At 33.6% G+C, this 15,266-nt stretch overlaps 1 protein-coding gene across 1 annotated transcript in view; it reads right to left on the bottom strand.

Moving 5' to 3' along the window:
* Nucleotides 1–15,266, bottom strand: part of tgfbr3 (transforming growth factor, beta receptor III) — a 136,493-nt gene that overhangs the window by 84,264 nt on the left and 36,963 nt on the right. The window contains exon 3 of the mRNA XM_051112327.1: nt 9,871–10,058. Coding sequence (XP_050968284.1) covers nt 9,871–10,058 — 188 coding nt within the window. The remainder of the gene's footprint in view (nt 1–9,870; nt 10,059–15,266) is intronic.

Here is a 15,266-nt window from a genome sequence, read left to right as displayed (position 1 = left end):
CGACCAGGGTAAAAAAGCATACATTGAGTAAATGAGGGTCTTAGAACTGCACCATTAGAATGACCCTACGCTTTCCCTTTGGGACGTTATTGTTTACTGGTTTCCGAGCCACACAAGCTGAATTCGAGACCAGTAACTATAGTCATGGTTTTAAAAAAAAAACATCCGAAAAAAAACCTTCTTAATCATTTTGGTCCCACTTTATATAAGGTGGCCTACTATGTACTTACATCAAACACAATGTGGTTTATGTGTAAAATGTAAAAATATATATAAAAAAAATACTACTAAAGATTAGGGATGTACCACATGAAATGCACTTGAAAAAAATTAGAAATGTACTTGTATCTACTCGTAAATACAAGTAATATAAATCAAAGAATATAAATGTGTAATATTATTAAAATAATAAAACTTACACTTACAAAAATGACACAGAAAACTGAAAATATATTTAAAACATGAATATAATAATATATAAATAAGATTAAATTAAGACTAGTTATGACTGATATTATACTATTTATATATACTACAACACTAAAAACTAAAGTGAACCATTTTGAAAGTTAGAAATGAATTTATCCATCAAAACATAAAAATGTACAATATGTACACTACCAGTCAGAATTTTTTTGAGATTTTTTTTTTTACACGTATAAGATTTTTAATGTTTTTTTAAAGAATTCTCTTCTGCTCACCAAGCCTGGATTTTTTTGATCCAAAATACAGCAGTAATATTGTGAAATATTTTTACTATTTAAAATAACCGCTTTCTATTTAAGTATATTTAAAAATGTAATTTATTCCTGTGATCAAATCTAAATTGTTAGCATTATTACTCTAGTCTTCAGTGTCACATGATTCTTCAGAAATCATTCTAAAATGCTGATTTACTGTTCGTGAAACATTTATTATTATTATTATTATTATTATTATTATTATTATTATTAGCATTAGCATTAGCATTATTAGCATTATTATTAATATATAATTAATATTAAAATATACAGTTGAGTACATTTTCTCCAGAGTTTTTGATGAATAGAAAGAACCAAATATCAGCATTTATCTAAAATAAAAATCCAAAAACAAAAAGCCCTTTTTATTACTGTGAAATCACAGGAATAAATTACATTTTAAAATATATTCAAATAGAAAGCATTTTTTTAAATTGAAAAAAAAAAAAAAAAAAAAAATTTACAGTGTTTGCTGTACTTTGGATAAAATAAACAAAGAGACTTCTTTAAAAAAACATTAAAAATCTTACTGTTCAAAAACATTTGACTGGTAGTGTACAATTGATATTTAATAGTGTTATTAAATTATGATAGCAATAATATGATATTATGTTAAGTAACAGTGTTTTAAAGATACTGTTAGATATAAGCAAAGATCATCTAAAAAATAAATGTAAAAGTTTTATTAAATAAGTAAATTTGTGTTGTTTTACATGTTACTTATTTATTACTTAACAAAAATACAGAATTTAGAAATATTTGTGCATTGCACATTATAGCACACTTAGCGCCGAACATCAGAATATGTGCAAGTGCATTAACATCCAGGTCCTACAGTTTCCAAATGTGCGTGTATGAGTATATTTTGATCCTTAGTCCCTTAGATAGTAAAGATCCCTAGTGCGGATGTGTGTACATCAACAGCTGTCATGATTCTTTTGTTCAGTGCATCCTTAATCTTCCTTTCCAATTGCTGAGCACAATATCTGGACCGGTCTTTGAACTATCTGCGGCTTGGAATGTGAAAGCAACAGTCTTATCTTCCTTTGTGTAGACAAAACCTCATATAAGGCTCAAAGGGAAGCTTAAAATCCTCTTATATGCACAACGCATGAAGTGCGTGCAACTTAAGTTTGCTGCCTGTTGGATGTTAAAAATCTCCAGTTTAATGTACAGAAATAACTAAGTAAGCAATTTCTACATACATTACATGTACAGTTGACTTTGTGATTATTTTTGTAATTCCGTTTGGTGCCACTAGTGGCGCCAAAATTACATTTCCACTAGTTTTTCACATATTTTAGGGAACTACATAGAACTTGTAATGTTATTTTGTTAGCAGTTGTGCTTGGCAGGCTAACAGCTGTTGCTTTGTATTATTATGTTATACATATTCTACTCTTTCTTCTTCCACTAAATGAAGAAAAATTAGCACAATAAATCTGCATAAGAAAAACGAACCAAGACATATTGCGGTCAGAACTCCAATAATGGCCTGAATGTGCTGAGCAAACACAGTCTTGGCCTGCATTCAACTGTAAGCCAGTTATGTGCAAATTGTACAAAAAATGGCAAATCTGTTACCAAGATACTGATACAAACCCACAACAATGGCATCATAGGGAATTGAACTCTTTAGCTATTTGCCAACAAAAACGAAAGCTAATGGCATTATAGCATAGCAGAAAATGACAGGTCTCATTCATCATCGCCAGAGCTCCGATTCGCTTTCTGCCGTAGGCTGCTGAAATCCTGATCGCTAGTTTAGACATGTTGATTTTCACACATCTCCAGCTCATGGTTTCAGGCCATTGCAAAGTCCTGACAAAGCACATTTAGGAGATGGGATTCAAAAGCATGGCCAGTGACTCACGGTGCTCGTGCATAGAGGAGTCATGCTATCAGACGGGCCGGTGTTTGTCTATGAGAGGACCTGCTGTCTGGATCAATCGTCTATAGAGACTTTTGCAGAAATCCTGCTAAAAAAGCTGGTCTCCCAGGCTAGTTTGCTGGTTTTATAGTGGTTTTAGGCACTGTACCCTGCCCAAACAGTTCAACCGCAATATTACAAAATAGAGATCAACCAATATTATCTTTTTATTTATATTAACTCTTTCTCTGCCAAACGCGGAATTTTTTTGGGGTTTCAGTGTTTTCACTGTTATACGCTAGGGGCAGGGTTGCCAGGTTTTCACAACAAAACCCGCCCAATAACTACTCAAAACTAGCCCAAAACATTGCGTTTCGAGGGGGACCCCAGTAAAAATTACATTCCGGGGGGGGGAAAATACACGTTTTTTGGTGGGGATCCCCTGGTACAATTCGCATTCCAGAGGCTAAATATAACATTATTGGGGTCGCTTTAACTCGTGGACATGAAAAACAACCCACAGCAACAGTGTTAAAGTAGCCCAATTCCACGGGAAAACAGCGCATTTGGCAACAACTGGCTAAGGGGGCGCTAATACGCATCTCCTAAATGAGTCTAGAATGTATAAAATATGATAAATATTAATATATGATAAAAAAAAAGTAATGCTTGAAGCTGGACTAAAGCTGTTTTTTTTTTTTTTTTTAAGTAGATGGTCTGTACTTTATTTTCATGTGTTGCATGTTTAGATATTCATACAACAAAATATTCTGGGGGGGCATTTTTTCAAAAAATGCTGGCAGGGAAAGAGTTAAAGGCAACGTAGTATCTGATATGCACAATAATTTTTTAAAACTTTTATTTATTTTATTGGAACAATAACTACATGATCATTAGACTACATATATGCATTATAAACACTTCATGAATATTTATTAATATTAGAACTATACATTGTTTGGATAATTAGTAAATATAACAGTTATATCTGATTTTGTTGCATAGAACTGAATAAAAAATTATATATTGATATTTAATATTGTTATATTTTCTGTCCAATTTTATTGTGTTAGTTTCGATAAAAGCGTGGTTATTTTATTGGCTTATAATTTTTTTTTTTTTTTTTTTTTTTTTTTTTTAAATTCAATAATCAATCACTGAATTTATTTAATCATTAAAATCACAGAGTTAAAATAACAAATAATTATTACAAAGCATTTTCGGTTTCGGTTTTCGCCCAAGTGTTTTTCAGTTTTGGTTTCAGCACAGAATTTTCATTTCGATGCATCCCTAACTAATATTATTATTGTTGGGCACTTTTTTTCAGCAGTTTTGTACACTACTGCTGAAAAGTTTTAAGGTCGGTAAGAGTTTATTTTTATTTAATTTATTTATCTTTCTTTTCTTTCTTTCTTTCTTTCTTTTTCTTCTTCTTTTTTTTTTTGAATTTTCTTATCCTGACCAAGGTCGCATTTGTTTAATCAAAACACTAATATTGTGAAATATTACTGCAATTTAAACAAATTTTAAAATGTAATTGATCCCTGCAATGACAAAACTGAATATTCATTAGCCATCACTCTGGTTATCATGATCCTTCTGAAATCATTCTAATATGTTGATTTGGTGCTCAAGAAACATTACTTAATATTAACAATTAAAAGATGAAAAACGGTTGTACTGTTTTTTTTGTTTGTTTGTTTGTTTTTAAGAATTCTCTGAGGAACAGAAATAAAAAAAACACTGTTTTATTTAAAAGAATTTTGTATAGTAATGACTTTACTGTTGCTCAAATGAATGCATCCTTGCTGAGAAAAAAATTTAAAAAATATATATATATATTTCAAATAAGCAATCTTACTCAACCCTAACATGCTTTTTTTGTTTTGTTTTGGGTTACATTATTTAAAATAAATAAATAGTAATAAAATAAAATAATAAAATAAAATAAAATAAATAAAATAAAATAAAATAAAATAATAAAAAAACACTTAAAATCACATTTTGATGATAAACGGTAATGAGCCAGTCTAAGGCTCAATGACAAACATGAACACTTGATTTTGTTTGCCATATTTTCTTTTTAGTGGCTTAATTTGATGAATATTCCACATACAGTATGCATCACCACATGGCGTTCTTGAGATAAACTTGATAAACGTTACAGAAACTCCTAATAAAGTTACTGGCAAGTAGTTTTATGTTATTTCCTCTTCATTGCACTTGGTGCTTGGTGAGTCATAATTTTAAACACTAGATGGACAAAAAATAATGACTGAACGACTTCTTTGAGACACAAATTGAGCATGAGATTGTGAACTGGTGAATTTCAAGCAGCTGGCTGATGAACAGAGTGAAGTTTGCCTATAAAAGCATTTATGTTTTTTATCAAACATCTAAATTTTTGTTTCCAAATGACTTTGGGATTGACAACTTTCAAACAAAAGAACCTCTCTCCCTTTCCCGTGTTGCCTACTCTTTAGAGATATGTCAGATAGCATTCCTCAAGCTTTTGTTTCACATACTGAAGCCACCAACAACAATCTGATCTCTCTGGCACGGATGTTTACAGCGCTCCGCTCCTGTGCTTTGGCCAGTGCGCTTTTCTTCTGCTTCCTGTCTGTCAGGGTGGAGGGAACAACAACCACTCGCCGCGATCCTGATTACAATGCATGAGGGCACACAGTACACGGTATGGATATGAGCGGCAGTCTAATGGAGCGCCGCGGAGTAAAATCCGAGGGGGCTTTGAACCCTGGCAGGGGCGAAGAAGAGAGCTTTTTGTCTGCGCCGACCCAGTTGAGCGATACTTGCTCCCTGATGCAAAAAACACACGACAGTGAAAGCGAGGCGGTTTAAAGCCGTCATTGTCTGTGTCGGCAGGGACCGATATTGTATTTCAATAGAGCTGTGAGTCCAAGCCACACAGAGTTCAGAAAGCAGAAAGAGCCTTTTTCGATCCGCGTGGCTGATAGTGCCCAACAACTGCGCCATTTGCACTCTTTCTGTCTTTCTTTCTACTCTTCTGGCCCTTCTCACTCCCTCTTTCTTACTCCCTTTTCGCTCACAAAAGTCCAGACAGAGCCTCAAAACCTTACCCCAACTTTCCTGAGGCCCAATGGTGTTTTTCTTGGGATATGTGCGGGCTGAAATCTTGAAGGCCAATCTTTCTCCAAGTACATATTTTCTTTCCATATTCAGTGGTTACTAATGATACTAGAAAAAACATACACATTGGGTAGAAAACGTTCATATCTGAATCTTATTGTGTTATTTTGTAAGCCAAGGTGTGTTTTTGTGCATGTGCTTGAAGAAAGGGCTCTAATTACAGAAATGATAACGCAAACATAAGATTTCACCTTCTCGTTGTCAGCAGAGTTAGCAGTGCTCTCGGCCAAACAGTCCTTCCAGCAATTACAACATCAATTCATACGCTAACCCCGTGGACGCACCCCACGCTGTTACTACAACACCCCCACCAACTAACAAGAGAACTAACAACTTAACAACCCAGCCAACTCACCACACCTCAGCCAAGATCAAAATCAAAGTGTGTTTAAACCCACTTCATCACTGCAAGTTCAACCTGCAAGAAACAGCTCTGCCAAGAAGCCATTTATACAACACTTCATTTCCAGGATTTAGTGGTTTGATGTTTCACAACAGTGAAATTGCTATTTGAACAATCTAAAATAGTGCTCACATGGGGTACTCCACATCCATTTTGTCACACAACATTTTTGCTGGTCTGTGTTTTTCAAGCTGCATGGAAATACTGAAGGAAGCAAATGCTAAAGTTACAGTACTTTAAAATATAGCTTGTGAAGCTCAAACTAATGACAATGGTTCAAATTTAGTCAAACCACCCATTAAAATATATATATGCGCCATTCTACAGAATTGGTCCAATGTCTTTTGTTAGACATACTTTTATTATCTATTGAAACCCACAATAATATTTAAAATATCTGAAAGCTTAAAATATGTGACCCTCAACCACAAAACCAGTCATAAGTAGCACGGATATATTCACAGCAAAAGCCAAAAATACATTGTATGGGTCAAAATGACTGATTTTTCTTTTATGACAAAAGTCATAAGGATATTAAGTAAAGATCATGTTCCATGAAGATATTTTGTACATTTCCTACCGTAAATATACCAAAACTTAAGTTTTGATTAGTAAAATGCATTGCTAAGAACTTCATTTGGACAACTTCATAGGCGATTTTTTTGCACCTTCAGATTCCAGATATTCCAATAGTTGTATCTCGGCCATCCTATCCTAACCATACGTCAATGGAAAGCTTATTTATTCAGCTTTCAGACGATGTCTAAATCTCAATTTATAAAAATGATCCCATATGACTGGTTTTGTAGTCCAGGGACAGATATATACAATAATAATTTAGTGGGTACTTGCAATTAGGAGGTGGCCGTCCCAAACCCTAACCCCTAAATGTCAACTTATGAAAATGAAATAATTTTTGCATTTTATGCATCCATTGCTGTTTTTAAAAATATTTTTTTGATGTTTTAAAAAAAAGTGAAGTTCAAAAAAAAATACTAATTTTATATTTTCTTTGTAAATTATGAAACATTATGTAAAAAAAGTTTGTCCCGTATTGTCATGTCACTACCGAAACAGTGTATGTTTTTGTCCATTGGCTAAGACTGATTTTAACTACACCCCTACATTTATGATATGAAATATTTATGTATCACACTCTCATAACTACATGGTGAGTAGATCAGCCCTATCATTTTGAGGTAAATGTGTTCGGAAGTATTAAAAAATGCGTAACTTTAAAGAACGTCACTACCAAAACCATTTTTCTATAATTAAACATACTTTTTTGGGAATTATTCTATAACATTTAGTTTTTATATGTGTACAACTGTTCAGAACTGTGCTAGCTAACCATGTGCTGATTAGCAGTATCTAAAAGTCACTGTCGAAACAGTCAAGACTGAAACATTTGGTGACACATTCGGTAGTGACACCTTTGGTCTTTTTTTTCGGTGTTATCCCATAAAATTTTCACTGCCGTAACAGTCACGACTGAAAAACATTTCATTATTGTTTCGGTAGTGACAAAAGGGAACACATAATCCTTTATTTGGATGAAATAAACTATTTTTTTGTACAGTTATGTAAATGTTTAGTATTTTAGTATGTTTTACTAGTGTTTTAGTATGTGGGTTAAAAATGTGATGTGGTTGCTACCAAAACATGGGAAAGTTTTGTTAAAAATAAAGTATACTGAATTATCAACTAAGATGTTATGATAGTGCTTGGTTCAATGTATATTCAAACTAATGAATCCTTAATTTTGAAATCAGTATGATCAACTTTTTTTGCCTTTTACAAAGACAAATTTGATTCAGAATACAACAAATCTCATAAATCATAAATCAAATATTGTTAAAATGTAACTGTTATTGATTTACTTCTGAAAAAAATTTAATAAAATAGGAAGATGTCAGCAAAATTTGAATAGGTCAATATAACCCTTCTTAGGGCTGGGCGATAATTCGATAATGATAATTATCACGATATAATTTTCCTCGATAAAACAATATGAAGAGTTCGATAAATGTTCGATATAATTTTTATGTGCCAAAAGTGGAACGAAACAGTGCGACTCATTTGAATCGCGTCACACCGATTGTTTATCCGCTCGGACTAAAGTTTAAACTGCCACGCTGCGTGAGCTCACTAGAGAAAATGCATTTATTATCTCGATGCAGGAAAAAACGGCCGTGTCGCTTACGTTATAAGCGCAGCTGCCGCGCATCTACATTTGAAATAATGAACGCAAGAGACGCAATATGTGAACAGCTCTGTCACGCAAGCTAAACAGCGCTGTGAGATCCAGTGTGAAACACTTGAATTCAGCGATAAACACAAATGACTCATGATTCAAACTAGTTTAAAGTTGTGGCTTTTCAATCTACACATCGCCATCATTTACCATGGATTTACTGTGTAGTAACACTCACTGCACCATGGTATTGTGACAGCAATGTGGGATATTCACATTGAATTTTATTACAGGAGTAGTGGTATACTATTATAGTATGTATGTATGTATTTGTGATTAAGTTATAGCATGTGTGCATTTATACTGAAGGTTTTTAAACTATCGTTTTTCATACAAATAGGCTACCTATAAAATCATGTAGTTATATTTTTACCATGATATTGAGGTACCATTATGTGTTTTAAATGTGTTTATTATGATTTAAAATGTATGCTTGCTACTGTGGGAGACCAATGCTTAATTAAAAAACTGGGTCAGACTAAATTTAACCACATAAAACTGAGGTTGCTACAATTTTTACAGATGTTATTGATTGATAATAAACAAAAATTTACCTCTGCATCCTCAAGCTACTATCAAATGTGCATTTCTAAGAGACAAAAAATTATTATTATTATTATTATCATCATCATTATCAGACAACCCAAACCCATTTCTTGATTTGAAACAATATAACTCATTACAACATGCAGAAATTATTTTTTCTATTTAGATATTTATTTTGTTAAGTAAAATTAATGGTCTGGTTTCTACAACTTTTACTTTGGAGCAAAAATCTGACTTTAAACTTAAAGAAATAAAGATTTGACATTTGTCGTGATAATTATCAATATCGACTGATATGAAAAAAAATATATTGTGATCATTTTTTTGCCCATATCGCCCAGCCCTAACCCTTAAATTATATATTACTGTGTTTTGGTAGTGACAAATTTGGAGATGACAAATATTCCAAAACTTTCTGAAAATCCAATATGAGAATTAACTGCACAATCACTAGAAATGTGTACCTTGGATATTGTACAATTTGCATGCATTCAAAATTTGTGGAAAAAGACTGACTTTCCAGTTCGGTAGAATGGCCCATATATATACAACCCAGAACTTTCCAAATTGTTTTCAAGCAAATATAAACTACTGTAAAAAAAAAAAAAAACTACACTGGGAACCAAATCTTATATAACAAAAGATGATACAGTCTCTGATTCACATTTTTATTTACTTGGAAAAACTGTAATATAAAAGCATGAGAACATCTGAGGTCATGCTACTATACTTGATTACGCATCCACTATGTTCTAATCCTTAATTATGACACAATTTGACTTGGCTGAGACGAGCTATTGGATGCACATAAAAAGACTTTGCTGTGCACACAAGGACTGCTTCCTGCATTTGAAGTGTCGGTCAAGGCCAAGCAGTAAATGAATCTCACCTCTGCTGGCTTCTCTCCGTCTCCTTGCGCATTGCTTTTTCGTAGGTTAATTATATGCACTTCCTGAGGGAGGCTGGTGGTTCCTCGGCTAGCACAGCCTGATAGGGCGGTAAAACTCTTTAGCATGGCCTGAACCGGGTGACCTACCCCAACTGGCAAAAGTTCACAAGGGCTCCGAGACAATGGGCCTGCAAAAAACACAAAACATGGTGTGAACATCCCAAACAAACCCACATTCTGCCTCATTATTTTGCATAAAGATAATGTTTCACTGTTTAAATCATTTGTATACAGGCTTTTACAAAGAACTCTGTTAAGTGATTTCAAATTCATGCCACAAGTATGTAAGAGCCCACAGCATCCCATTTGACTATACACAAGCTAGTTATAAAAAAAACTTTTGAGAACAGCTCTACACAATTGAAAGTGAAACCAGTGTTTTTGCATTGCGGTTCTGTCATTGATAAATGATAAGGGTCAGATATTATGAAACTAAAGAGCCAAAACAGACAATAGGCTAAATGAAGTACAGTGTAAATAGACTGTGTGGCATAATAATAATGAAAAGTACCACACTGTAATATAATAATAACAGCAATATATATACGCTACCAGTCAAAAGTTTTTGAACAGAAATGATTTTTAAGTCTTTACTGCTCACGAAGCCTGCATTTATTTGATCCAAAGTAGAGCAAAAACAGTAAAATTTGTAAATATTTTTACTATTCAAAATAATATATATCACAAAATTATTGTGTTTTATTTGATTTTTAATCAAATAAATGCACCTTTGATAAGCATAACAGAGTTAAGTTACACAACTGACACATAATCATAAATCAAAGAGTATACCGTATACCAGAAAATACTGTAACTTTAGACTATAATATATTTTCTTTACTAAGAGTCCTTCTACCCATCTGTCCTCTTTAATAGCCTCTACTGTCTTTATAATCTTCTCTCTCTCTCTCTCTCCGTAAATGGGAAGATTTATCCTCTTAATCACTTTCAGAAAGCAAAAAGGCTTCACACGGTAGTGCCCTCCTATGTCATTTACTCCTCTAATTGGCCCACATTCGAGGAGGTCAGCGAGGCTGTTACCACAGAAACAAGCAGTGATATGTTTGTACCGTAGAATCGGACCAGGCACACGCTCCGAGCCATGACCTTGAAACACAACAGAGAAAAAGATCACGGAATAATGAGGAGAAAAACACAAGCGCTGTGTGAAGATAACAGCTCCTAATGATACAATTCAGCCATTGGTGATGAATGTTAAACATGACCCTCTTGGCACCTACACTGAAATGATGGCCGAAAGGTTCAAGGTGCAGTTTCGTTTCCAAATGGTCACAAGACTTGTCTGTCCTAATTCACCGCAGGTCGTTAGATCCACATTTATGTTTAGGTTGTGCTTTAATAAGATGTGCACCTTCCAGCTGAAGGTCAACTTTAAACACAGACTGGCAGCAAGATCACAGGGGAGGATGAATGAAGAATGCTTCTCTTGAGCTCAGAGGTAATCAGCAACCAAATCTAGTAGATGAAGGACTCATGAGGGTAAATGTGTGTGTGTGTGTGTGTGTGTGTGTGTGGTGCTGACCGTGCAGACAGAGGTCCCTACAGCTATGCTTATGTCTCTCCTGCCAAGAGAAACCAAAGGACCATGGGATGATTGCATTTACCCATCAGCCGCTAAAGATGAGCAGACTCAGACAGTAAAGCCAGTGTGTCTCCAATGAGGCTCAAAGAAAAAAGATATGGTGGGGAAACTTTGTATTCCATTTTATTTAAACTGTGACACATAAAAACTATTCTATAATTTAAATAAATAAGTAACTACACTGTAAAACTACACATCTTATTAAATGGAATATGTCAATCCAACTAATAAGAAAGAGATTCAAACACAGTCATTATCACTAATTGTGTGATTTTAACAAACTCAAACATTAATTTCAGTAATAATAACTAAGTTTGTTATTTGTGGATTGGTGGATTTTGAGAAACATTAAGTTTAATTTGTACAAATTACACATTATTGTGAATTAAGCAGAGTAGTAAGTAACTGGGAGGCTTTTCCAGTCATCTTAAAACCATGCTCCAATTCAATTTCAATCAAGTTAAATCAAGTTAATTAATTAACTCACACAGGTTTTTGTAGTTCATTTTAACCTTAAAATTTGCAATCACATTCCATTATGAATCTCCAAACTGAATCTTTAAAATGTGGAAATAACATAAAGGCAGTATTTAAAACATTTCTTTTTTTCTTTCTTTCTTTTCTTTTATGACCAGTTTCAATGATACCATACTAATACTGATGCATCTATTAAATTGATTTTTGTTTCAATTTCTAGGGGGGAAAAAAGAGTAATTATAGTCATGATTAAAAGTCAGGCTAGTTTGTTATTTGTGGATTGGTGGATTTTGAGTAATATTAATGTTATCCATTGAAGTGCTTATTAATTAACTCACACAGGTTTTTGTAATTAATTCTAACCTTAAAACGTGTAATCATATTATATTATAAATCTCCAAACTGAATCTTCAAACAACTGTGAAAATAACATAAAGACAGTTTTTGTGAAATATTTGTTTAATTGTATATTATATATATATATATATATATATAATTATTAGATATTTTATTTATTATTTATTTACAATTGCAGAACATTAAAAATATTACACCTTTAGGTAACACTTTAAAATAAAGTTCCATTAGTTAATGTTAGTTAATGTATTAATGTATTAATGTAATGTTAGTTAATGTATTAATGTAGTGTTACCCAACTTAATTTAAAGGGGTCATTGGATGCCAATTTTCCAAGTTGATATGATTCTTCAGGGTCTTAATTAAAAGTCTATAACATGCTTTGGTTAAAATTTCTCAATGGTAGTGTAAAAATCTCCCTTTTTAACTTCTGTTCACAGTAACCTGTTTTGTTGCATGTTCCTTTAAATGCTAATGAGCTCTGCGCATGAACCTCTGAACCCCGCCTCTCACTTCCGTGGGGCTACTAGATGTCGGGAGTAAATGACTATATGTTATGTTCATTATTACATCCAACAACAGAAGACCTCATTAGCTTAGAAGACATTCTTGTCTTCCCCTGCTCCGACATCTAAGTTAAGTCTAAGTCTAAGTCTAAGTCTAAGTTAAGGCGGCAGTGTCAATCAACAATTGTGAGGGTGGCCTTGGTCTGTGTGACTTCACATAGCCAGGAAGCTGAGAATGGCTTGATTTGAAAAAGGGGATATTAATTATAGAGATTAAAAAAAAACACTAGGTGGATTTTTATCATTATAGGGTGATGTGTACACACACTGCCAAGACACATTTATGTTCAAACATGTCAAAGTGAATTTTGCATCCTATGACCCCTTTAAGTGAACCTAAACAATAGTCGCATTATAAAAAATGTCATTTTTATTTGTTTGGTGATATTTCTGTCTCAGCTCCCTCTGAATGAAAACTGTCAGTTCATTTTTACACCATTTTACAATTTATTTTGCACATTAAATTTAACTATAAATATAAAATGATTGTACACATTAGCATATATATATATATATATATATATATATATTATTAGATATTTTATTTATTATTTATTTACAATTGCAGAACATTAAAAATATTACACCTTTAGGTAACACTTTAAAATAAAGTTCCATTAAGCATGACGTGGCTCTTGCACGTCATGCTTATAAATGGCATTTACATACGTCTTTCCCCAACACATAAATAACACAATGGACACTTCCCACGAGTCCACTGGAGAATTGTCGTCATAGCCGTAAATGTATCTGATATCATACTGAAGGTCACTAACCCTGATCAAACCCTGATATGAATACTAATACAACTTTAATGCTCACGTTCTTCAAACGCACAGAGTGACACATGTAAACGCACAAACACTTTTCCTGAGGACGTAATCTCCCATAAGAAAACTTGAGGTTAAGTTCTCCTGCAGGTCTCTCTTTTTCTCTCTGTCCACAGCGCCAAACACCAATCACATTTCAGCTCCAACATGACAAACACACAACCACACTGCGATAATGATCAGAAAAACATTTGGAAGCTATTATAGTGTGTGTGTGTGTGTGAGAGAGAGGGAGAGAGAGAGAGACAGAGAGAGAGAGAGAGAGAGAGAGAGAGAGAGAGAGAGAGAGAAATTCCTCTCTTCAGACATTTGCACATGTATGTACTCAGGTAAACAGAGTGTTATATAAAAACAGATTTTGTCTGTTTTTTGTACTTTTGAAGGAAATCATGGTCACTCATCTCCATAGAATGAAAGTAAACAAGCTTGGAGCTCCAAAATGCCCAAAATGCACCACAAACAGACAAATAAATAAATAAATGCTTACAAAAATTTTCCACAGAACTATTCCAGGTCTTCTGGAATCTTTTCTTACTACCTTTTTGGGCCTTGAACATGTCAGTTGCATTGCTGTCTATGAAGGGTCAGGAAGCTCTCGGATTTTATCAAAAGTATCTTCATTTGTGTTGTGAAGATGAACAAAGATCTTACAGGTTTGGAACAGCATGAGGGTGAACAATTAATGACAAAATGTACATTTTTGGGTGAACTATCCGTTGAAGATTTCAAATACATGCACTTTTGAATTTTCTGCTTATCAAAGAAAAATATATATAATGGTTTTCACCAAAATCTTAAGCAGTACAATTGTTTTCAACATTGATAATAAGAAATAAAGTTTTCCAGAGCACCAAATTAACATATCAAATGATTTCTGAAGGATCCTGAGACATTAAAGACTGGAGTAATTCAGCTTTGCCATCTGATCAAATAAATACAGCATTAGTGAGCATATAACAAATTCTTTACTGACCCTAAACCTACACTCTTAAAAATAAAGGTGCTTTAAAAGGTGCCACAGAAGAACCATTTTTGGTTCCACAAAGAACCATTCAGTCAAAGGTTCTTTAAAGAACCATCTCTTTCTCACCTTTTTTATAATCTGAAGAACCTTCCTTCACCATAAACAACCTTTTGTAAAACAGGAAGGTTCTTCTGATGTTAAAAGTTCTTTATGGAAGAACTTAATGGACAAAAAAGGTTCTTCTATGGCATCGTGAAGCACCTTTATTTTCAAGAGTGTATGAACAGCAGTGTATCTGTTGTGATGACAAACGCCTGCATTCAGGGCTCGGATGACCTCTGAATTTCTGGGGGTTTTTTTTCATTTCTGCAGAATCTATCGGGCTCACATAACCCTTGACGTCAACTCATTGCGCAAGGAAACTGCACTTTGATGTGCTCTAATAGGAACAGCCATTTTGGGAGAATGCGCAGATCAAGAATGAAAGGTTTTAAAATCACAGATAAAGAGGTTAACAGTCACATGTGTGACTTCAGTAC

The sequence above is a fragment of the Labeo rohita genome, chromosome 6, assembly GCF_022985175.1.
Source record: "Labeo rohita strain BAU-BD-2019 chromosome 6, IGBB_LRoh.1.0, whole genome shotgun sequence".
In the NCBI taxonomy this organism is placed as follows: Eukaryota; Metazoa; Chordata; class Actinopteri; order Cypriniformes; family Cyprinidae; genus Labeo; species Labeo rohita.
Note: the sequence above shows the minus strand (reverse complement) of the source record. Positions and strands in the feature narration are given on the sequence as shown.